The 25,784-nt window shown below is 41.0% G+C and overlaps 1 protein-coding gene across 4 annotated transcripts in view; it reads left to right on the top strand.

Moving 5' to 3' along the window:
• NFATC3 (nuclear factor of activated T-cells 3) overlaps positions 1-6,378 on the top strand; it is a 61,056-nt gene extending 54,678 nt beyond the window's left edge. For all 4 annotated transcript variants that reach the window (XM_015292363.4, XM_015292362.4, XM_025154245.3 and 1 more), the window contains one exon: positions 3,006-6,378. In XM_015292363.4, the coding sequence (XP_015147849.1) occupies positions 3,006-3,130 (125 nt within the window). In that variant the 3' untranslated portion in view covers positions 3,131-6,378. The remainder of the gene's footprint in view (positions 1-3,005) is intronic.
• The last annotated feature ends 19,406 nt before the right edge of the window (positions 6,379-25,784 follow it).

Genomic DNA, 25,784 nt, shown 5'->3' with positions numbered 1-25,784 from the left:
ATCCACTCATTATTCCAAGACCAGCAACATAGACTATTAGCACACACAAGAGTACTAAGTATTAGCTGGATTTCTGTAATTATTTGTATGTAAAATATTTCTAACTCCTCATCTTTAGTGAGTAGAGATCTGGGATTAGCAGTCAGGTCACCAGGCATGAAACATAGCATACAGGCGAAGTTTTATTAGGGGGAAAAGAGGTAGTTAAACTGAGAGCCAGGGTCCTATTCCCTACAGTCTTAACTCCCATGAGATTGCCCCTCCTCAAAAGGACAGCAGAATTATAAGCTACACACCATACGCGAACCTGGCAAACAGACCACAGAGCTTCAAGAATATACTTGAGCACTATTGCGGAATCCTGAGTGAGCTTACCAGCCTTCTCCAGGAAACTTTTGTTGAAGGAAGAAAGGAAATAATATTAAAAATAAGTGCACGTGTTTAAAATAAATAAATAAACCATCATCAGCTCTGGCCTCTCTCTGGACTCATGAAATAGACTTCCTACCCCAATTTATAAAACTGAAGTTCTTATGTGACTAGCTAGACGTAGAGAAAATCTGCATTTACACTCATGAATTTAAATGTTCAGTTTTAATCACAGACAAGTAAATGTTCTATGGTAACATTGATACTCTGTGGAGGAAGGCAGTGCGTCATGCATTTGAATACTAACTTTTGGATTACTAGTTTAGTCTTATATATTTTCATATATAGAAGGGAAACAATGTGATTTTTACCTTCAGTTCTGCACGTTTCTGCACAGACTACAGCTCTTCTTACTAATTACATGATTTACCTTTTAAACTGTCTTAATTTATACTACTGCACAATTATGATTGCCTACAGGAAAGCTTGGGAAGGACTTTCTATAAGGGCATGTAGCGACAGGATGACAGAAATGTCTTTAAACTAGAAGAGTGTATGTAGATTTAGACTAGATATCAGGAAGAAATTCTGTACAGTGAGGGTGGTGAGACACTGGTCCAGGTTGCCCAGAGAAGTTGTGAATGCCCCCTCCATGAGGGCTTTCAAAGCCAGGCTGGAAGGATCTTTGATCAACCTGGTCTAGGGGGAGGTGTCCCTGGCTATAGCAAGGAGGTTGGAACTAGATGATCTTAAAAGGTCCCTTCCAACCCAAACCACTCTATGATAATGCCATGTAGATATAGTTGAGTATGTCATCATTTGCTGCCCTGAATTGTATATATCTTCAGTGAGCTATTCCAAATGATTTCCAAGCTACCTAATTCAATATGACTTCCATACAGTGATAGGGTAATTGAGCTTCTAAAAGCCAGCCTCCTCTAGAAAATCTGCATTCCTGATTTAAATGCCCATTCTTGCATCTGATAGCCAGCATGCTGGACAGGGATTCCCCACTGTCCCCATTCAACCCTTCCACTACTGAAAAGCATGCTGGGTACAGCCAGCATGGCAGCAGCCATGTACCTCACTGAGCCCGTGCTAATCCCAGAGTGCAAATCCCAGAACAGCCTCGCCTGGTTGCCTCAAACATGGCAGCCAGGCTGCTGCACTGCAGAAGGTCAGCATGCTTTGATCTCTGCTGCTGCCTTCTGCAGTCTGAGCTGTCTCTGAAGCATTTTTACCATCCTATGTACATAATTGAAATTGCCCTAAATCTGGAGTTTGCAGGCTTCCCCTTGCCCCTTTGTTCCTTACAGACAAATCTGTCTTGGCATCAAGCTAAAAACTGCCAAAAAAGTTCTGTAACACCAAAATATAAAGCATGACAGAGCTATCACACTTAGATTTAAAAAAAAAAAAAAAGTTAATGTAGAAGTCTATTGTTCAAAAAAAGTAACTAAAAGTAACTGGTAACTTTAATACTCTACATAATGAGTTTTGCAGACACTTGGCAAATAACAGTCCACATGAGCAGTTATTGTTTTCATGATATAATGTAATTTCCAGAAAGTTTAATGCCATATGGCCACATGTTATTCAGTTAGTAAACACTGTGGGAGCTACAAGGTGTTTTAACGGTATAGACCACTTTGTTCTGATGTTGCCTACCATATATACACATACACACTATGTATAAAATATATTGAAATTTGAAGTAACTTCGAGTCTAATCATTTCAAAAGATAAAGTTTTAGCTATGTTACTTGTTGTTGTACCACTCATCAGCATTTTAACTGAACATTATTAGCTGAACATCTGCAGTATTTGATTTGTGCAACACACCCTGTTCAGCAGCATGCAGTAAATAACAGCTATTGGGGTCCCTTAGAGCAAGCCAACAAGTACCCTGACAGAAACTGATGGAGCATAATATTTTTAGGTACAAAAATAACGTCCTCTTACACTAGGAATGGTCATTATTCAACAAAAGGATCGTATTATACGTATGCTTACAGAAGATCCAAACAAATTCATACCAGAGGCATTTCTCCTATTACTGTAATTTGGGGTACTCTATGTCTTGCTGAGTGAGAGATATTCTACACCTGCTATGACACCCAAACCGAATTGACGTGCATATTAGTCAGTATTAATACTTCACTGTAGAAAAACTGACCATTTTTGTTACTGCAGCATTATAAACATAAACATTCAGAAAACTGGCCAATTAAATAAGTATGTAGTTTAAAAAAAAAAATAACAACACCACGTTAACAGCATCCAAGTTCTAAGGAAGTTCTGTAAATAGCTTTAGAGAGCCTGGGGTTGGTAATTGTGCCTGCAACTCTCCTGAACACAAAGTTCTAAGAAACCTGTATTAAATTGACCTGTACTGTGCCTTTTATTGACCTGGTTTTCATGAATATGCATTTACTTGTTTTCTGCAAGTGTTATAGAGATTCTCTGACATGGATTACATTCCTGTTTAACTGTTACTGAAGTTAGTGTCCTAATTCATTCTGTTACTTTACTGCATCAAAGCTTAGCACTGCAATACTTCTTTTTAAAAGAGATGGGCTGATAAATTGTGTGTTTTGAAAAGCATAAAAACATCCTTTTTTCTTTTCTTTTTTTAGTAAATGAGATCATAGGAAGAGATATGTCACAGATCTCAGTGTCACATGGAACAACAGTGGCCACCCAGTCTCCACGTACGTGCCCTGGATCTTTGGAGACAAGAATATCTGATGGAATCCAGTAACAGATAAGCTTACAGCTAAACATCCATGAAAACTTCACAGTCTCTCTGAATACTCTTCATCCTCTTCCTCTTTAGACTTACTGTGCTTCCAACTCTGTGGCCTTTATAAACTGGAACAGCGGATCCTTGCAAAGCCCTTTTAGTGGGTTACATTTTTGATGTAGAGACAGCGCATTTATAATTATAGTTCATCGGATGCTGTAAAGAGACTTCTTAAAATGGACACACAATCTACACCAGATACTTTTAACTGTTTTAAAGATACAAATAAGCTTTGCTTTTTGCATTAAAATAGAATACTTTTATATTATAAGTGCTTCAAATGTGTGGAATGTTAGTTTGCTCTTACAATATTCACAGTACTGAATATGGAAAAAGATTTAATACACATCTTCTGTGTGCTGCTTTCCCTTAGAGATAGTGTAGTTTGTAACTGATGATTTGTTAACACCTTTTGGTCATTTTGGAAAGCCTTTAAGCTTATATTGTTTATTATTATTATTTTTAATTATGATCTTCCAATGGTAGATTATACCTGTCATCTGAAGCCAATGCCATGAAAGCCATTGTGTATACAAATACTGTAGTGTTTTCTTTCTTAGATTCATAGGAAGCAAAGCCAAAAGTAGATCTGCACTTGTTTATAAACTGAAAATGTTACTTGATAGGCTGAAAAAAGACCATTCCATCATGAAAGTGTTGGAATAGAAATGACATTCCAAAAATTTAACTTTTATAACTTTGTGGATAATTCTCCTGTACTTTATTAGCACAGGCTCCTTGAAATAGGATTTTCTTAGAAAGTTACATTTGTAATCAAATTTGAGAAGTAGGATTTTAGATTAAAGAACAGCAACATCAAAGCCATGTTACATAACAGGAGAAATTTTAATATTTGCTGAGGATCCAGGTGTTCCTGCTAACCCTGCAGAATATATTTTTCAAGTCACCAATTCAGTGGCATTCAAGTTTTCCATGCAATAAATCATTTGACCACGTCTGTATCTTTTACGTGCTGTATGCTTCACCAAGCCACTTTGAAGTCCTGAGGAGATAATACAGTTCCTTAAACTGTTTGTAAACTCAGTCTGCAAAAAAGTATTTTACTGTGATCTAGTGAGTAAGTACTTGCCCATGATGAATTGTAGATGTGTAAAGCATAAGCTACCAAAGAAATGCACAAGACTCGTCAGCAGTAAGTGGTGCTGTGCTCAAAGGATATGTTTCCCCCACCTACATTGTCTGATACATCTGAAACAATCTGTTTACATAGTTACTGAAAATCTCGGGCCTCTATGATTAGGAACCTAGGAGAGGATCTGAAACTGCCTGCTTAGGCCACAAATGTTCCTTCCCCCTCAAGAAATGCTAGTTTACAAGGCTTTCTGATATGGAAAATACAGGGTACAACAATCACAGCCAAATAAGATGAGAAATATACTGAATCTCAGATGCTCAGTGGATGTTTTTATCAGCTAATCACACGTAGAGGATGCATCTCTGTTCTCTAGATTATCATAGGCTCTTAAAAAATTACAGTAAATGTTAAGTCTTAAAGTCAACCCCATTACCAAACAGTAATACTCACCATAGGAATAAATTCAGATTCCCAGCATTGCATTTTGCTGGAAAACCATAGAAAATACTTCATTCAGCCTTTTGCAGGCAAAGCATTACATCTAGATTTTAGTCAATATGTAAGTTCTAGCAATAAGTAGATGTAAGCACATCTTATTAATAGCTGAAATATGTACTTTTTTTAGAAGACCATACACTAAGTAGGTGAAGCTGTAACTCTTTTCAGTTCCCTCCTTTTAGAGTCCAGCCTAAAGCTACTATAGTGGTGTTTTGTAGTTACTTCAAACATCTGAATGCAAGGGCACAGCACACACACTGGGAATCTAAGCATCCTTGTGAATGCAAATGTTCTATGATGCAAATCTTAAAAACTGAAGTAAAAGATTGGCAGGGTTGTGATCTGAAAGGTGTGATATTACACCTGTCCCTTAGTGATGGTGCTTTACTGTGTCCTCTACTCATTTGTGTTAAAGGTCCTAGATAACAGGTGACATGCTCAGAAATAGATCTACTTAAGTTTCTGACATTAAAAACACACCAGAAAAACCCCACAGTAAGCTATGCAATTGTCTTCAGATTGTGTGCTGGTGGCAAGGCACGTTTCAGTTTTCAATCATTTACTGGGTCTTTTGCATTAAGCATTGTTTGTAGGAAAATTCTAACTTAAAAGCTTTTCACACTGTATGGGATTTATACTCCTTTATCCTACTGGTACAGATTCTCCTTGCAAGTTCTCCAAGTAAGTAGCTGGAATTCATACTGTACCTAAAATATAGGAGCCCATACAGTACAGAGTTGCTATGCACTAAATTTTCTGATGCCTTTAAATACCTTGATGCCTGTAGACATAGATACTTTCCTATTTAAAAATGAAATGAAAAAATATATATATAGCTTTGGATACTAAAGCAGTTTTGTATTTGCCTTGTAAAAGCTTCAATACAAGGGTCTTAATTTTATTTTAGCTTGTGTGATAATGTAGGTAAAGACTGTTTAACTTGTGTAATTTTAGTGATATAAAAAGCACACAATCTCTATTGGACTATGCAAATTTAATTAAACAGCAGAACCTGGTAACTATTCATGTTTTGTTGGCATCCACTTTCTTGCCCTTAAGTCCTTTCTCCTTCCTGAGTCCTCTTCCAAAACTTCTAATTTAGATTATCCTGAAGGAAAGCCTTAATGGTGAGGTAGCTTTGCTATAAGGAGGGTCAAAAGAGATCAACATTTAAAAAAATGGGATAATATTTTAATCAAAGGGGCAGGGAGTTCTATGTTTGAAATTAACATAAACTAGCCATCTCTGTTTCTGTAGTGAAACTTTCACCTTGTCAGTGGAACTGCCATCCTTGTTAAACCAAAGAATGAAAACAACATGACTGTTTTATCCTGATACAAACAGAGCTTTGAAACTATTTTTGATACTCAGAATGGATGTCATTCCTTGAGGTTCGGAAATCATTCAAATTGAAGTTTTATATTTAAAAATATGGGACAATAAAGATTAAGTTCTAGATGTTTACAGAGCCTTGTATTGTAATTTCATGTACATTTTGTATTTTAAACATTTTTGTAAGTTATGATTGCAGTGCTACTTGCTGAAATAAAAGGGAAGAACTTGTGTTTAGGCTCCTAAATCATAACGTTGAAATAAATAAAAAGAATGCAAATACGGTGTCATTTATTTAAAATGCAGCCCTGACTGCAGAGTGGGGAGAACTCCCTTCTTGCCACTGTGGTGGTAACAGCTATGCTCAGGCATGACAGATGAAGTGAAGAACATTTCATATTTGTCTGTGAAGAGTGGTAATTTTGAACCATTGCGTGTGGGGCTCAGCTTAGGCCCAGCAGCAGCAAGCCTATACATATTCAGCAAGTGACCAGTGGCCCCGACAGAATCAGTTTCCCCAATAACTAATGACTTCCTATTTGCGAAGTTGATTGTTTCCACTATGCTGATGTAAGATTATTTTCAGAAATTACTCCAGAAACTGCTATTCAGGCATCATAAATAGTAATCTTCGTTCTTGAAAAAGGAAGTAATCACAGATGTGATAAATTGTTTCTAAGATTGATGTAGAATTCCTACAGACTGTCTTATTTTATATATTCTCTTTTAAACAAAGGTTGGCTTATCAAGAAATACTGATGGAAATGCCTTAAAATCTACATCCCATCTCAGTGATATTAGTGCTACTGAAAAGATTTCGTTATTTATTTAGCATCCCTTGCAGTTTGGCTGCAAGGTCTTATGTTCATCTGTGAAATCCCACTTGTGTACCTAACTGTACTGAAGTATGCAAGTGTTCCAATTTCAACTCTGAAGCAAAAGCTATGGCCTTTGGTTACAATGGACACCTACCCAGGAGAGATGAGGAATGGAGGTCACGCAGTCATTGCTCACATTGTACAGTGAGAACACAGACCAGTTTAGGATTAGCCTGTTATTTACAGTGCACATCCTAACTGATCATGTTTGCCAATGGATTTTAATCTGCAAGTATAACAGAGCGCAGTAGCCACTGTGTCAGTTGCTGAAGGCAGAGTAGTTATATCTGAGTTTTAGTAAATACGGGATATGGTTTTTCAAGGCTGCTCCACATGGTTTTAGTATGATCACTCAGTATATAATTAGCATATACCAACACCAGCAATAACCCACAGATTGATGGCATATACTTTTCTGCCAGTTCAGATCTTCTTTCAGATGTTAATAAGCTGAAGGCTGATTGACTATGACTGATAGCATCTGAAAGATGATAGGAAATGCATTCAAGCCACGGCATGTAAAACCAAGCGTGGCTAACCTGAAGTGTTAATGTTGACACCATATCAGTTGCATTTCAGAGCAGAGGTAGTGGGACATTATTCCAGTTGTTGTGAAAACATCACTAATAATGTACAAAACATTATTTTGTCATATCAAGCAAGCGGAAAGAAGAAGCGCCCTGTTAAAGCAAGTCCTTTTAGATGAACAATCAGAATGTTTGGGACCCAAACATGAGATGAAGGGATGGGATCTTTTAATGCAGCTATTTCCTTCACAATATTCCACAGCATTAGTTTTATCTGCTTCTGTCTACTTGTTTCCAGGCTTCTGACCCTATCTCTGCTGTCTTCTCCTGCCCGTTTCACACTCAAAGCACACAGTGATATTTAACTCTACAGTAATGAGTTAGGTGAGGGTTGAAATCAGAATTTTTCTTATCACAAAGAAATGCATAGCATACAAGAAAGCTTAACCAGAAGCCACACCAAACTGCCTGTGCCTGTTAGCAAGCCACATTAACTTCTGTTCATGGTCTTTTCAGCTCTCACTGAAGATGTATCCTGAAGGAACAGTACAAAAGCAGCATTATACATACTAAAAAAAAAAAAAAAAAAAAGGCAAAATCTCATAAGTGAACTCCACCTTTCTTCTGTTGTTGTCTGTTAATTTAGTCCTTTAATTTAGTCCTTACCACTTGAATCACTGCAGAAAGAGAGGCTTTTCTCCATAGGCTGTCTCTTAGAACATCTCTCAGAACTCACTTGCATATACATAGGTTGCCCTGAAATGAATGCCTCCTGTTTTAATTCCATGGAAACTACAACAGGTACAAAGAGCACAATAAAGCTGTTTGATAGAACAAGTTTTCTGTTTCTCAACTTAGTCACCACTACTAGCTGTTCACTGCTGGCAAAAATGCACAAGAGCCTGCATGCCGCAATTGTAAGATCCTACACCAGCAGAGGTGACTCACTGTCACTTCTGCAACTGCACCACCCATCACCTCGCTGTGCTAACATCCACTGCTTGGTCTCCATAAATAGTCAGCATGCATCGATGAATGTCAGTAGGTGCAATTTCCCCTACTTGAAGAAATTCGGTTCTGTACTTGTGCTCCCTATTGCACTTTCATGTCAGACACAGTTTTGTCAGAGTGCCTCTCTACTGTCATCTGTCACACAGCAACATGCAATGAAATATTGGCAAGAGGGTTCAACCTGTACTGCAGTACCACCAACATCTGCCTCTGACATTGCAGGCCAAAATAGTAGAAGGCAGTACTTCCAGAGCAGCCTTTGCATATGGCAATCACAAAACAAGCATTTAAGAGAGACAGAATTTGGGGTGGGCAAATAAGGGAAGAAGAACAACAAAATACAGTCTTAAAATAATTGTCTCCTCCCCCCCCCCCCCCCGCCTTTTTTTTTTTTTTAAGGCAATGTTTTGGGGCAAGATCATCAATTAACCAGTCTGATCTTCTTAAATGTTGCTTTTCTAACACACAGGCAAATCTTTCTCAAATCAGCAATCTGCAGCCTGAGGCTACAGGCCTTGGACATTTATTTCAAAAGATGTTCCTGACATTACACTCATCTTACAGAAATATTCATTGTGATGCAGCAAATAAAAATGTATTGATGTTAACCATTTCTGCATGTGAGAGCTGCAATATCCATGAAGGTAAAAGGGAATTGATGGGATAAAATAAAAAAGATGCACAGCACAGAAATTTGAAAAGACTGGACAGACTGATTCTCTTGGCAAGAGGGTGGGGAACATGAGCTAAAGGGCCTGAAAAAGGTATAAGCAAGATGTTCTGAAAATGAGCAGTTCTGATCAGAGAGCACTTGGCCCTTTGCATCAGTTTGTGTGTGGCATCAGGAGTGCCAGCAGATTATTTTCTACATTGGTTTCTATTACAACTAATTGACAGTGAGTATTTGTACCCTAGATGCCATTTCCTGTGGGGTGTTTTTGTTTTTCCACTGTAATTCCAGTTTTGTTTCCATTATTAAGGCTGTTCCATCCTCACACCCAACTCAAGACTCCTTCCTACCCACCTTACCTCTAACATGGAAAAAGCTACTACCAGCTTGTTCTCTTCTTTGGTTTTTGATCGACATCACAATTTTTGAAATGATAGACTGCAATCTTCTGCACCTAAAGAGGACTCAGACAATCAAGAAATATGGACATGCAGTGCTGTATATTCAGGTATCACCTGAAATAAGCAGGATGGAAAAAAAGGAACAATGTACTCTTGAAAGTCCTTCTGTCAATTGAGTGAGCTGCACTAAGAGGATCTGTTATAAATGTTCTGTGAGCCCTTAGGTGTGCTCACCAGCCAAGTCTTACACTGTGTTGGAAAAAGGTGAGACAGACTTTTAGAAGTATGTCACTATTTTCAAATAGGAAATTCTGTGAGTATGACATAAGAACAGATTTTCCCTGTCTTTTGACAGTTGAATAAGTGCCCTCAAAGCCGCTGCGCAGCCTGTTCCAGAACACTGGTTTTCTGTGATTTAATTATGTTTTAGAGTCTGACATTAAAAAAAAAAAAAAAAACAACCAAACATATCATAAAGGCACCACCATTTACAAATCTGAAGGAATTTTATCACACTGCAGATCTGCAGATTTCCAGTTTACTGCCATTAATTCAACGTGTTCTCAACATGCTTTATGGCAGCGTCTCTGGCACACTGGCTGCTCACCCTGTGCCATTTGCTTGGCTGTGTCACACTAGCTGGTTAAGGAGTGCAAGTCAAACCATTAGGACAAATAAGGCAATTCTGAAACTGAATTAAGTGCTACTATGGGATATTGGGGAGTGGAAAAGTTATGCCACGAATGTCATTCTTGCCATCTGACTTCACCACTGACAGCGGTTATAATGGAAAAGTTGCACAAACAATGAAGGTAATGAACAATCCAACACCAGCCAAGTACTGGGCTGAATGACATGATGGTTTGGAGAGACAGACATGCATTTGGTGACTGGGAGCATGGTTTCACTGAGACTCTAAAAGCTGACTGACTGAGCCTAAACTCTTTGGAAATAATCCAGCTGCTAAAAATGACACTGGAGACCAATGACATTTCCTTAGCGAGAAAGAATACAGAGCACACATACAAAAAAGATTTTGGTTAGTGAGCAGGTCTGTCTTCAGTTGCAGTCTTCCTCTGCTACAAAAGATAACCTCAACTTCTGCCTTATAGCAGGAAACAGAAAAATCTCTCACAAATGTCTTCGCAATACTTTCTAGATATTTAAGTTGTACAAAATCTCTTAGATAAGCAAGAGTTAAATGTATCACTGGCCAAGCATAGCATGTTCTAATATTCATTGTTCAATTTTTGTGCCATTTTTGCCCTCTCTTTTTGATCCCACCCTGCAGAGGCTGTGCCTTCACTGTTATGTTTCACTTGCAACGTATTGCACTATGCTTTATTTTCCCCCTCCCCCCTCTCCAAATAGAATATGAATCCTTAGCAGTTCAAACAGCTTTCAGGCTAGTTGTAATAAATGGAATTGTATCACTTGTAACAAAGAGATTGCTTCTGGTTGGACAACCACAGTCTAAATACAGTACAATACTGGATAACAGTTCCTATTTAAATATTTAATAAGTCTTTCATAAGTAGTGAAAATGAAAAAGGTGATTACACATCTATCTTCTCACAGCTTGCAATTTTAAAACTATTTCCTTCATCCAAAATCCACGTGAGAAGTTTATTCAGCACAGAATGCCATTTTGCAGACATCAAGGATCTGCTCCAGATTGGCTCAAGTAATCAGATCAAACTGAATGTTGCACACCACAAAAAGTACTCAGAAGTGAAGTTAAAAGAAACACATTGACATACATAGAGCTTGCTTGTTGAGCTGTTCTGAAGGCACATCTCAAACACCTTTGTTTAAAACTGGTAGGTACCTTCAGATCTTTGGTACTGCTGGCACTCGGATGGATAAAATCAAGCATACTGACTTCTTTGATTATTTTTGTTTGTTGCTGTTGCCTTTTTCTTTTTTTAAGTAATAAAGACAAAATGCAGATAGGGTGTGGAGAGGATGGTAAAACATTTAATCAACTTAGCGATCATCCCCTCTTTTTGCCATCTGTTCTAATTACTTCTAAGAAAAGTCAGGGGTAAGAAAAAAGGTTTACAATTAGACACAGCTCTCCTCCCACCCTTCTCCAGAATCTTCACATTTAACTGAAGTCCCTTTTGTGTAGGGAAGGTACTGTCAGTGCTCAAGAAGCACCTGTCTGAATCACACTTCGTGAGATTTCTAAAGGCACAGACATTGAGGATAAAGTGAGAAGTTTATAGCACACTAGGCTTTAGCTTTCTATTTGCCAAGAGGTAAATCTAGGATCACACAGAGTTGGAATGATTTCTCACCTTTTATATATTTTGAGTCACTTCATTCTCAGTATGACCTCCTCACCACATAAAGATAAGCAAGAACAGGAGACGAAGTCACACAAGTAGAGAGAACACAGGAAAAGAGCTTTGGCCTGCCTGCACTGAACTGAACAGAACTGAGCAGGAGATTTGCAGTTTCTTTAGCACCCCTCTGTACCAAGCTCTAGTAAAGTCATTACTGCTTCTACTTCCAGTTAACCAAGGACTGGACTATCTTTTACCTTTTCCTGAAAAAAAACAAAACAAAAACAAAAAAGAGTGATAGAAAATAACTTTTTAACCTTTCCCAGAAGATACTAATGGAACGACATCACCAAAATGTATTGCCTCCAACTGAAAGAAAGAAAAGTCTGGACTTCTGGTGCAGCTGCTAATACAGTAGTCACCTATGCTTAATTATAGAGCCAAACAGAACAAAACAAAGTAGTTTTGTGGAGATTTGCTTTTACAAGAAAGAATATAAAGAAGAATATAAACAGAAAAAGGTTGGAAATCTGCTACTGCAAATGGGTGGGTAGTGTCTGGTCTCTATCAAGAGTCAGTAATGAGCTGCGTAAGATGGTAGCTTGCTGTTTTCCACCGTGCAGACAAACTGAGTACAGGCCCCAGTGAAACTGTGCTCTGTGGTATCCTTCAGAGAAAGGAGAGAATTTAATACTTCAGAGAAGAAAAGGAATGGTTTAGTAAAAGAACTGATACTTAATATGTGGAGGCATATTCAAACCAGCAGGATGGCCAGATTGTCTCCCCAAAAAAAGCACAGTATGTGGAAGCAGGGGGATAGCTAGAGAGATTTAACTGATATAAACCCCCGAAGACTTAAAAGAGAATACTGGCTGTAAAAACTAAAGGTACTCAATCAGGAAGGAAGAAAAGAAAGGCTAAACTCTTAAGTATAGCTCTTATCAGAAGGGGAAGGAGCCAAGCTACTCAATGCACAAAAGAGCTAACTTCCATAGTAGACTAAACCTGAGCTTATTTATTTGCTTCTATACTGATGCTTTAAAAAAAAAAAAAAAAAAAAAAAGTGCTTTGCTTCTGAGCATTATGATAAAGCACTATATTGACAGTCTAAATCACACTTTGCTCAGGATAGTTAAAGCAAACTGTATATAGCTGCCAGACAGTCCTCGCCCTAGCGCACAGTGCATCTGTCAACTGAGACTTCAGAACACTTCAACAAGTAACATAGGTCCCCATTTCTGTTAGTTTCAACCGAGTGTGTGAAAAAAGATTAAAAGATGCTTCCCATTTAGTCAATGCTTCTCAGGGAAGATCTGACAGCATCTAGGTTATAGAGGCAAAAATAACTACCAGTCATACTAGAGGCTCTATGGTGGGCCATCAGTTACTGGGTATATACTTGAACTCCAAAGCTCACAGGGCAGAACATCAGAGTACTGAATAAACTTTGGTAAAATGGACAGAGGTGTCTTAGGATTTGCCATATTTTCAGTACTGCTGTATCTTAGACTGTTCGTCCTATAATTTTGAATTTATATCGCTTTCCATTATCAATTTTTTCAAATATATGCAAAAAACAAACAAAAAACAAACAAACAACAACAACAAAAAAAACCAACAAACATGCAGTGTCTCACAACCACTAAGACAGAAAGCGTTTAGTAGTAACCATAGGACGTCGAGACATTAAAAAATACCATAGCTAGCTGAAATACAGACAAGTTTCAAGTAGGTGTGACATCATTACCTGAATTTGTGTAGAACACTAAGGTAGATCATTCTCTTAAATAGTATCAAGCAATCACCATCTGAATTCCATCAGGCTATTTTCTACTGTATCCCACAGAGATAACACAAAATCTCTGAAGTACTGTGATACTCAATTCCAACAACTCGACATTTGGTTGACATTTTAGGTCATGTATATAAAGCATGTTAGAGCCTTTTCAGTTATGATGTGCACCTTTTACAGTCTCAGTATTTGTCATCATATCATGTATCAATCATGAGTTGTTTCATCACTTTCCCGTAACTCAAACTTTTAACTGCTCACACCTTTCTGAAGGATTTATCTCCCTATTCCAGATAGATTCAGCATTTAAACCCAAGAAAATTTAAGGCTTTAATGAAAAGATAATCACTTTTTCTTTTCCTCCCTTATGCCTCTTAGTGAATCATTTCATCATATCATTTAGGAGAGGAAAAGGATCAGAGACACAGACCCTCCCAGTTATGAACCCTAATTCAAGAGCCAGCATTAGACATTCAAATGATGCACTGGCCATGAGTCCCCAGCTCTTCCTGTACCCACCAAGCAAGATGTTAGGTAGGAAATGTGTGAGGATGGACTAAGCTGGGGGAAGAACACAGCTATTCAAGTACTAACATTATCTGAATCATAGATCTACAATGATAGTAATGCCTCCTGCCTGCAGTTACAGCTGTCTGTATTATCTCACTCCATTCTGCTGCTGTTATTTCATACCTATGGTCTTCTTTTTCAGCTCTAATTTTTTTGCTGTCACTCAAAGGTACTCAGGTTTATCTAATGCCTTATTTACATCCCATCAGCACATTCACTGCAGTAACAGATGGTGACTGATGAACACTAGAAACTTTTAATGTGTGCTTCTCATCAGTTTCATTCATTTAAAACTAATCAATAATTTATACATAAACGATTCAATGTTCTTGGCATTGTTCCTCGGTCAGTACAGAACCATCCAAACCACAGGAAAAAGGTGCCTTAAACACTGGGCATGCTAAGTAACTGTCCCATCTCCCCACCAGAACAGCTACTACCTGAAAGGCTGCGTTACACAAACAATTGTTTTCATAGGACAAAAAAAATACCAAAAAACAAAAAACACAACTACGGAAAAGACCACATGAAGGTGTATTTATGAAAGGCAGCATTAAAATTTTCAGAATGGATCCCTGGTATATCAAAATTTACCACATTCAGGTCTGATAAAGTGAGACAAAAAAAAACATCTATAGCACAGCACTGCAGAGTTTTGCATGGAGGAAATCTCCCTTATGAAGAAACAAGAAACTCAACCAAATGGCCTGGATTCAGAGGCACGGACAGGTACAACTGAGGATTTAGTGGGGATTTTCAAGAGAAGCCATTCTGAAAGAGAAACACAGAAACAAAAAAGCCTTGTCCTTCCGGATCAGGGTTTCCTGCTATCATGGGGTTAAGAGGAAATCTTTGTTTGCCCAGTGTTGGGACTGCTTAAACTATTTTCTCTAAAGTCTGCATAGTTAAGGCTGGCATCAGTTGGCCTTTCAGCAACTACTGTAGCCACTCCACTGGTTTCACACAGCTGGAGCAATGTTTACAACATTTGAAAAGCTGAACTCTTCTCAGAACATGGTGGGTGGGCTGGGAACAGTAGGCACAGAGTGTGCTCACACTGCACAGCAGCAAACTGCATACTCACCAGCATTGACACCATCTCTGCTCTGAGCTGGTTAGAAAGATTTAAAAGCCAAACTACGTACCTCAGTTTGTCACACATCCCTTGATACTTTCTATAAATATCTTCCCATCAGCAGCCCTCCCAGAAATGTCCATTAGATTACTCTTACGACAGTGCAGAAAGGATTAATTATAAAGCTCCACATTAGTAATCTTTCAGTGAATGCTACAGTAAGATAACTGCAAATGCATTTTTTGAAAAGGAGGAACTTTTTCCCCCATCATGAAGAATTATCAAGAGACATTATCTTCAATATTTTAATACATACGAGTCAAAAGAGGTACATGCATGGTTTGACCTTTGGTCAGAAATTGACTGCCTAGAAAGCATGTTTTAAAGATAGTCCTTTGTGCCTGTAAATGAAAGCCTGAACAATTAATGCAGAGGAAGAACCTCAAGAAATTGAGGGGAGAAAAAAAAAGGATCACAGGTTCATATTCAAGATCATATTCAGTGAGATACTGTGTGACAAAACTCTTGATGAGTGTGTAAACCAAGGTAATTCTGAACAAAATGTGATGCTTCAAATGTACCCAACTTCTAAAGCAAAAACAAGTTGAGCTCATTTGACAAATGAAGCTTAGATTTGGGGAATATCATAGAAAACCCAGGCCACGATGCCTCTTGCTTTGAGCAGAAAGCTGGCCTTGTGTAATCCATTTGGAGAAAGGCTCAAGAAAATCATGCAACAGTAATGATAGTAACCACTGTATAGCAAGTAGGTTTATAAGAGCCCACTGTACAGAAGCAGGATATATTCTGAAGAGGGAGTATACAAAAAACAGGCCAGACAAAGGCAAGATCCTTACATCTGAAACATAGCCCAGGACTGTGCCACATAGAAGTTCTGCAAACACAGTTTGACATGCTAGGCACCAAAGCTAGGACAAAAACTTTCCCTTTGCACCAGTTTTAGTATATTATCTTTGGTACAAGTTGCCACTTCAATTTTCATATCAAAACAAACAAACCAATGACCTCTTTACTCCTTTTAGTACTGGAAAGCTACCTCAGTGACAGGAAGAGTTCGGGCTGTCTTCCACATCCTTTATGGTCAGCTATTTGCAAGCCTGGTGCAAACGGTGAGGAATAAAACATGTTAAGTTCCAGATCTTAGAATTCATTTGTCATTTGTGAAAGACATCTTGTAAACCTATAAAATTTGACTGAAGTGATTGAAGAGTAGCAAGTATGAAGCATTATATAATTCCTAAAGGATGCCAGCAGAACCTGTTTGAGAGAGAAGAGTGAGTAACTGGCATTCTAACACTGCATCTTCCAGAGAAGCACATTCTCATAGCAGTTACTCTTCTGCGCAGCACAGCTACTCACTCACAGTGTTCACTAAACAACATGCATCTGCAAAGCACCGTTATGTTGCTTATGTCAAGAAAATTACTGAAAGTCTCATCTCTTCAGTATCAGTGCTCACCAGTTGATTTGGAAGACTAAGAACAGAGTGTTTTTAATAAAGCTCAAAAACAGCCTATGTTTTATGTGGGCAAAAAATAAAAATGAATGATAAACCACAGTCTTATTTTTCCTGGGTACACTGAACAATAGAGAAAAAGATTCAAGTGTGTGTGGGGAGGGCAGTGGTTTAGAGCATTTAGGGAAAAATGCAAGTCTTCTTACACAAAGAGTTCAAAAAGTTTGAGTTTTAGTGGCACAGTCTGTTGAACAGCAACCACCTTTGCCATATATTTTGTACAAGATTTATACCTATAGCTGATGTGAGACAGCACTTCTGGAATTAGCAACAATAGACAGGAATAAGAAGAATTTCTGAGGAGACATACTGTGCTTGCCAAATAGAATTCAGAACTTATTAATTGTAACAGCCTTTGTAAAGAATTTCTGACTCAAATGGCACAGTTATAAATTTAAGGGTGCTTAGATCCAAGGGTGTCTGGTTCTCTACCAGCTTCATAATTATACCTCAAGCAAACGTATGTACTTTTACAGTGACCTCAATACAAATATTACATGTTCGCTCTCGCTAAATAAGCTTCATTTTGCACCTATGAAAACTGCAGTGCTGGCACAAGAAAAGTGATTCCTTGGCCCTTTCTTTGTACTCCAGATACATTTTCCCCTTCTGTATCTAAAGTCCAAACTTTCTTTCATGTTCAATGACAGACGCACAACCAACAAACCATAATCATATCCCCAGCAATCTTTCCCCAACTTTTTCTAGATGTTTTTCCCCAAAACTCTAGATTTTTTCCCCAAAACATCTAGAGCCCATTTTATAATCACTTATGACTGCAGCTCACGAGACCAGTAACATGAGCAGAACCACCTCTGTCCTGTAACCACGTCTCTGTCTGTCCAGCTTCTTGACTGAACTACACATAGTGCTGTTGAGGCTGTGATGCTAACCATTCCAGAGCTACCTGGCTCAGAGATAGTCAGTTGAACCCAATAGGTGCTTTGCTATATTTTTCTCCTCACGTTCACTATTTCAGAGTTATCCCAAGAAGAGTCTCTTAGCAGTAACGCCCTCAGCCACGTCCCATCCTACCCAGAGTATTTGCTAAGTCTGCAGACAGCATCCTCAGCATATCCTAACCTGCTTTTCCTGTTCAAAACAGGTCAGGAAGAAAAAAATAAAAAAATAAAAAAATCACAGCACCTTCTAAATCCTTAGAAGACAGATGTTAATCTCTAGTCAAACTAGTCTAGTCCTTACAGAATTTCAAGAGCTACAGCATACAGAACTGAACTTCCCCAGGACTGAAAGGCCTTAGGTCCACTTCAATTGCAAGTTGCTACACAGTAACGTCACCATTCTCATTCCTCAGACTTGCCATATTTAAAAACAGAACAGCTGCGATCTCCTGGTGCCAGTGACCAGGATAGGAAGAAAACCCTCAATATTGTTGGCACTGAATCCAAATCTCCCCTCACTGTTAGCATACCCACACTGTGTGATGCCATCAGCAGCACCTAGGCCCTCTCATGAAAACATTGCCATGTTGTAATTTCTCACTCACCAATCTCTTTTAGCTGAACAAAGAGATTAAGCTCAGAGATAAGCAGAAGTTGCATTTCCTTGAACACATGAAAGCTGCCATTACTCTAAGTTTTTCCCCACTTACAAACAAGAGAAATGGCCTATTATTCACAGGACTATAACCAAGTATAACTAACTACTTACTGCTTGCTCGGGATGTGTCTGCAGATCATCACCTAGCCTGCTTTTCAGGTTGCATTACCAATATGATGCTCATGAATTAATTAGTCATTTTAGAAGGATTTAAGAGGTAAATACTACATAATTATAAGTGATAAGTGTAAATACTACAGCATTATAAGTGATCTTGCAACTTTATACTCAAGCATAGATTACATCACTAAGTAAAGGCCAAGCAAAATTGTCAAAAAGGACATTTTAAAATTAATGCTTTTGTTACAACTAATATTAAATGTAATTTGTGTGAACTATCATAGTGAAATTACAGTGGTAGAAGGACCACATCTCATTAAACAGAAGATAGACCCAGCAAGCCCAATGGGAATAAGACCCATGCTTCGGAGCACATTTAAGAACTCACTGGATTGAGTCGCAGCAAAATATGTTAGGCTTCAGATAAGACCCAGTCTGTCCCTTCCTCACTTCACCCCTCATGCCCTGGCTGGAGACCAGGAAGCACCTACAGCCAGCCCACCTCTTCCCTCAGTTCAGTTACACTTTGCTTCTGCTATTCTCCCACAGCCAGTCTGTGTGTATCTGCCATCCACAAAGATAGACTTAGGAAGACAGCCCTAACAGCAGGTAGTAGAGAAGATGTTAGGAAAAGCATTCATGTCAGGAAGAGTAAGACCTAAGCACTAGCTTTTGAAGTAACAAAGAAAGGTAAGTTCTCTTACTACTTCATAGCATGGAAATATGCTTCCTTCATCTTGCTCTCACATACTTTTACTTTAAAAACACCCAGACTAAAGGTTTTGAAGCTCTATGCACACACACATACAAAAAGCATTTTCTAAAAGCTACATTTACATCCATTTGAAGTGTTCCAAGCTGGTTTTCAAGGGAAGAGTGCTAATAACAAGTGACCATTAAAAGCAGAAGTCCCAAGATATGGGAAGCACTAGAACAACACTAAAAACATGCTATTTTTTATGACCTTGCTTTCTACATGATGTACATACTGTCCTCTGAGTGATCAGTGGGCACAGGATCCTCTACAAAGAGAATTTATGAATGCTGTCAATCATGTTGATTATTTCCTCTGGTTGGGCAGTTTTGTACCTTCCTAAGCACCTCTGTCAAATAACAGTAAATGAATCACTCTAGGCAGAAAGTATTTAAAATAATATTTAAGAAACTGAAAACAAAACAAAAAAAAGTACAACCTAAAAAAAAGGTTGTTTTTTTTTTTTTTTTTTGTGTGTGTGTGTGTGTGTGTGTGAATTTAATGACCTCCGACTGTTAGAGCAGCAGACATGGATGGCATTACGCCATTTGCACGCAGCTCCTGCTGCAGCCGCTAATGACGCCCTCGCGTGTCACGCGCACTGCTCGCACACCCGGTAGGAAGGCACCCCCTACCGGCATCACGACTCAGTGCCGGCAGCAAACAAAGGGCCGGGTTAACGAAGTTACAGCACCCTGCTGAAATCCACGCTGAGAAATCTCGAGGCTGCTGTCGCTAAGTAGGGGCAACAGGAATACCGCTGCACGCCAACAGAAGTGCAACGGGCAGAGTTACCAAAGCAAAGCTAGATTAACCCGTCATCGTTTTTATTTTAATACTGTCTATACCCATCTTATAATATACTGCTTCTCACTTACATCTATGCGAAGAAGTAACAACAAGCCAACAAATAAGAGAGAAAAAAAATGCAGCATATAAAAAATAAGCCTAAATAACCAACATTTTAGATCAGCGTCAGGCAGACCTTGATGCAGATGACAGATTTCTGCTTTAGACTTTTCCACCATTAGGTATAACCAACTCCTAGGAGATACTGTATCAGCCCCAAAACTTCTTACCATGGACATTGCCAAACACACATCTCTACAAAACAGGATGCAAGCAGCTAAACAGTAAGAGTTATGATTTATCTTTAACGGACCAAAAAGATACAAAGAGTGTTTCAAAAAACAAGGAATGGCTTTTCACCAGCTAACATCCATTGAAACTTTTGTTCGCTCGTAACGAAAATTATGTTTGTTAACATAAACAAGCAAAGCTTCACACAGGGTGAGAGTTTGCTCTGCAGATGAAGCAATTCCAACACAGAACACCTGATCCAGAAGCACAGCTGCAACCATTAACACAGGGTTTTAATAATACCATTAATACTGCCTTTCAAAGCTCTCCAGTCTCAATCTCAAGTAATAAGAACACACCATCTTCTCCCAAAACTGGAGAGCAACACACCAAGAGATGTTGCCTGCTAGAGGTGAGCCTGGGGGAGCGATAATAGGATTAGGGGTGAGGAGAGAGGCCCAGCTAAAGTGTGTCTATACCAATGCACACAGCATGGGCAACAAACAAGAAGAGTTAGAAGCCATTGTGCAGCAGGCAAACTATGACCTAGCTGCTATTACGGAAACGTGGTGGGACCACTCCCACAATTGGAGTGCTGCAATGGATGGCTACAAACTCTTCAGGAAGGATAGGCAGGGAAGAAGGGGTGGTGGAGTGGCTCTCTGTGTTAAAGAGTGCATTGAGATTACTGAACTTATGACTGGGGAAAACAAGGTTGAATCCTTATGGGTTAAGATCAGGGGAAGAGCCGACAAGGCAGACATCCTGGTCGGCGTCTGTTATAGACCACCAAACCAGGATGAAGAGACAGATGAGTTGTTCTATGAGCAGCTGGCGGAAGCTGCACAATCCCTGGCCCTTGTCCTTATGGGGGACTTCAACTTTCCTGACATATGCTGGGAATACAATTTAGCACAGAAGAAGCAGTCTAGGAGGTTTCTGGAATGTATGGAGGACAACTTCTTGATGCAGCTGGTAAGAGAACCTACGAGAGGAGCTGCCCCATTAGACCTGCTGTTCACAAACAGAGAAGGTCTGGTGGGAGATGTAGAGGTTGGGGGCTGTCTTGGGCAGAGTGACCACGACATGGTAGAGTTCTCGATTCTTGGTGGAGGCAGGAGGGGGAACAGCAAAACTGCTACCTTGGACTTCCGGAGGGCAGACTTTGAATTGTTCAGGAGACTAGTAGGGAGAGTCCCCTGGGGTTCAGTCTTAGAAAGTAAAGGGGTACAAGATGGCTGGTTGCTCTTTAAGAAGGAAGTCTTAAAGGCGCAGGAGCAGGCTGTCCCCCTAAGCCGCAAAATGAGCCGGTGCGGAAGAAGACCGGCGTGGATGAATAGGGAACTACTCTTGAGACTCCAGGAGAAAAAGAGAATCTACCTCCTCTGGAAGAAGGGACGGGCAACCCAGAAAGAATACAAAGAAGTTGTTAAGATGTGCAGGGAGAAAATCAGAAAGGCTAAAGCCCAGCTTGAACTCAGGCTGGTTGCTGGGGTAAAAGGGAACAAGAAACTCTTTTACAAGTATATCAACAGCAAGAGGAGGACCAGGGAGAATCTCCATTCTCTACTGGATGAGGCTGGCAATGTAACCACTGAGGATAAGGAAAAGGCAGATGTTCTGAATGCCTTCTTTACATCTGTCTTTAAAAGACAGACCGGTTATCCTCAGGTTTCTCTACTCCCTGACCTGGCAGCCTTGGCTGGGGAGCAAACTAAACCCCCCACAATTCAGGAGGAAACAGTCAGAGACCTGCTACTCCAACTGGACTGCCACAAGTCCATGGGACCGGATGAGATTCACCCGAGAGTGCTGAGGGAACTGGCGGAGGTGATAGCCGAGCCGCTTTCCATCATCTATCAGTGCTCCTTGTTGACGGGTGAGGTCCCAGAAGACTGGAGGCTTGCCAATGTGACTCCCATCTACAAGAAGGGCTGCAGGGAGGATCCGGGGAACTACAGGCCTGTTAGCCTGACCTCGGTGCCGGGGAAGATTATGGAGCAGATTGTCTTGAGGGAGATCACGCGGCACGTGCAGGTCAACCGGGGGATCAGGCCTAGCCAGCATGGGTTCACAAAGGTCAGGTCCTGCTTGACCAACCTGATCTCCTTCTATGATTCAGTGACCTGTCTGGTGGATGAGGGAAAGGCTGTTGATGTGGTCTACCTAGACTTCAGCAAAGCCTTTGACACTGTCTCGCACAGTATTCTCCTCCAGAAGCTAGCAGATCGTGGCTTGTTCAGATACATTCTTCGCTGGGTAAGGAATTGGCTGGAGGGCCAGGCCCAGAGAGTGCTAGTGAATGGAGTTAAATCCAGCTGGCGACTGGTCATAAGTGGTGTTCCCCAGGGGTCGGTGCTGGGGCCTGTCCTCTTTAATATCTTTATTGATGACCTGGATGAGGGTATTGAGTGCACCCTCAGTAAGTTTGCAGATGACACCAAGCTAGCTGGAAGTGTTGATCTGCCTGAGGGTAACAAGGCCTTACAGAGGGATCTGGATAGGTTGGATAGCTGGGCTGAAGCCAGTGGGATGGGATTCAACAAGACCAAATGCCGGGTCCTGCACTTTGGCCGCAATAACCCCAGGCAACGCTACAGGCTTGGGGCAAAGTGGCTGGAAGACTGTGTAGAGGAAATGGACCTGGGGGTGTTGATTGACGCTAGACTGAACATGAGCCAGCAGTGTGCCCAGGTGGCCAAGAAGGCCAATGGCATCCTGGCTTGTATCAGAAATAGTGTGGCCAGCAGGAACAGGGAAGTAATTATTCCCCTGTACTCAGCACTGGTGAGGCTGCACCTCGAGTACTGCGTCCAGTTTTGGGCCCCTCACTGTAAGAAAGACATCGAGGCCCTGGAGCGTGTCCAGAGGAGGGCAACAAAGCTGGTGAGGGGTCTGGAGCACAGACCTTATGAAGAGCGGCTGAAGGAGCTGGGGTTGTTCAGTCTAGAGAAGAGGAGGCTCAGGGGAGACCTTATTGCTCTCTATAACTACCTGAAGGGAGGTTGTGGTGAGCTGGGGGTCAGCCTCTTCTCCCGGGTGACTAGTGATAGAACGAGAGGGAATGGCTTCAAGCTGCGTCAGGGAAGGTTCAGGCTGGACGTTAGGAAATACTACTTCTCTGAAAGAGTGGTCAGGCACTGGAATGGGCTGCCCAGAGAGGTAGTGGAGTCATCGAGCCTGGTGGTGTTTAAAAAGCGTTTGGATGTTGTGTTGAGGGACATGGTTTAGCGAGAACAATTGATGAAGGGCGGATGGTTGGACTGGATGATCCTGTGGGTCTTTTCCAACCTTAGCGATTCTATGATTCTATGACCAACGTGATGCAAGATTACCAGCGTCAAGGGAACAAGAACACAGAAGTAAAAGGATTACCTCAAACCCAGCATTATGAGAAGCACGAAATTAAGAGACAAAGAAATACAAAGAGTTAATGACGTCCTTCTGCGGTACAACAACGCAGTACAGCACAGAGGGGGCGCTCTTCTGGCTATAAGCACCTTTTGGCGCTGCTTTCAGACAGACCTTTTGGAGCTGGGCACAGCAGGTGAGGGCTCTGTAGACAACACAACACGAATCACAGCTCTCGTCTGAACCCCACGTTTTTCTCTTTGGTCAAACAATTAAAATCCAGCATTTTCCCATGTTTTTCTTATCCCATCAAACCACTCGCGCACAAAAACAAAACAAAACAAAAAACAAAACAAACAAACAAACAAACAAAAAACCAGTAATCTCAACGCACCCTCCATGACGCAGCAGGGCTAAAAAATTAAACTGCAAGGAATAAATGTGCGCATCAAAGACAGAAAACATATTCAGGCCTTACCATGAGTTCTCCAGCGGTATAAGCCGTTGTGTAAAGGCACGCGAGGAGAGCCGGTGTGTCGTACCGAGCTCTCAGTGCTCAGGCAGTTCTTCAGCCACACCGCCAACCTACGGGAAGCGACACGCGGCCCTCAACACCACAAGCACAGTCCCAAGTGCCGCAACTGCGCTCCCACTGCCCTTTGTAGCTGCCCCGCAGTGCCCCTTCCCCCCCCCCCCCCCCCCCCCCCCCCCCCCCCCCCCCCCCCCCCCCCCCCGGAGCATCCTGCCCCACACACACCTGTGCCACAGTGTCCCCGGGCTGCCTGTCCATCAGGCCCGCCGGGCAGGCCTGAGCTACCGAGGCTCTACAAGAGAGCTTCACGTGCACGTGGAACGTTTCTGGGCGAGGGGTTGAGGGAAGAACCTGCACCGGAGGGAATGCAGCACGGTGAGGCTGAAGGAGGTCAGCGCAGCCCCCTTGCAGCTCCTCGAGGCTCCTCTCCCAACCCCGGCCTTATAGCCGACCGCCCCGGGGCAATCAACGCAGAAAAGAGGTTCCGAGGCGTGCAGGCTTCCTTCGCTTTTTATTTCATATAGCTCTGGCCGCGTAGCCCGAGCCAGGAGCAGCGGAGCACCGCCGACGACGACACTGACGGGAGCAACGGCCGCGCGCGGGAACGGCCGCCTCCCTCAGCCCTGCTCCCCTCAGCCGCAGCGCAGCGCTGCCCCGGGGGCACGCGGCTGCCAAGGAAGGCGCGCGTAGGAACAGGGGAAGGGACTGTAAGGAAGGAGATACTCCTAGGTAAATGGAGCATCACTTCAGCTAACAGACAACCACGAGTTTAAAGCAGGGCGTTAAGAGAAAACCAAGACTTTTCAACTGTTGGCAAAGCCTCAAGGTATGGTCAACTGTAGCGAGGCAGAATGTAACAGTGTAATAAATGGTCTGCTATCAGTATCTGTGTCTCTTTTCAATGGAGGTACAAAGACAGCCATAATTATAATGGTGCTGTCCCATCTCCTATGAAAGTTCCTCCCAGATTTGTTTCTGGTTGCAGGATTTATCTGAAGCCAGCCTGCTGCTAACAGCCTCCATACAACACCAAACAGCAGCAGTGCTGCACCTGGGAGGTGGCAATACTGAAAAAGCAGCTGTGGCACGAGATAAGTGGGTGTGTTTCTGATTCGTACCATCTTAGATGTTCCCCTCCCCTTCATTTTTTTTTTTCTGCAGAAAGGATATCGAGCTCTGTCATGACAAATGCAGCACATAACTGCACAGAAGAGTGACTCATTACTGCAGAAATTGTGTGCTCTTTTGGATTTTAAAGTTCAATACTTATTTTTTTCTGGCACCAGAATTAGAGCTAAGCATATGAACTGTTACAACATGCTCTCTGAGTTGCACTGAAAAAGAAATATCTACCATACACATTCCTTGCTTACCAGAACATTTAAAAACAACAGAAGCCCCTACATACACCCTCACAAAATACATAAACTCTCTGAAGTTCAGGGGGAACACAAAAGTAGGTAAGGTTATTATCAGAAAATAATGCCCCATGAAATTGCATTAAAACAACATGTAAGTTACTTTCAAAAGCCAACACACA

Source organism: Gallus gallus, chromosome 11 (genome assembly GCF_016699485.2).
Source record: "Gallus gallus isolate bGalGal1 chromosome 11, bGalGal1.mat.broiler.GRCg7b, whole genome shotgun sequence".
NCBI lineage: Eukaryota > Metazoa > Chordata > Aves > Galliformes > Phasianidae > Gallus > Gallus gallus.
Note: the sequence above shows the minus strand (reverse complement) of the source record. Positions and strands in the feature narration are given on the sequence as shown.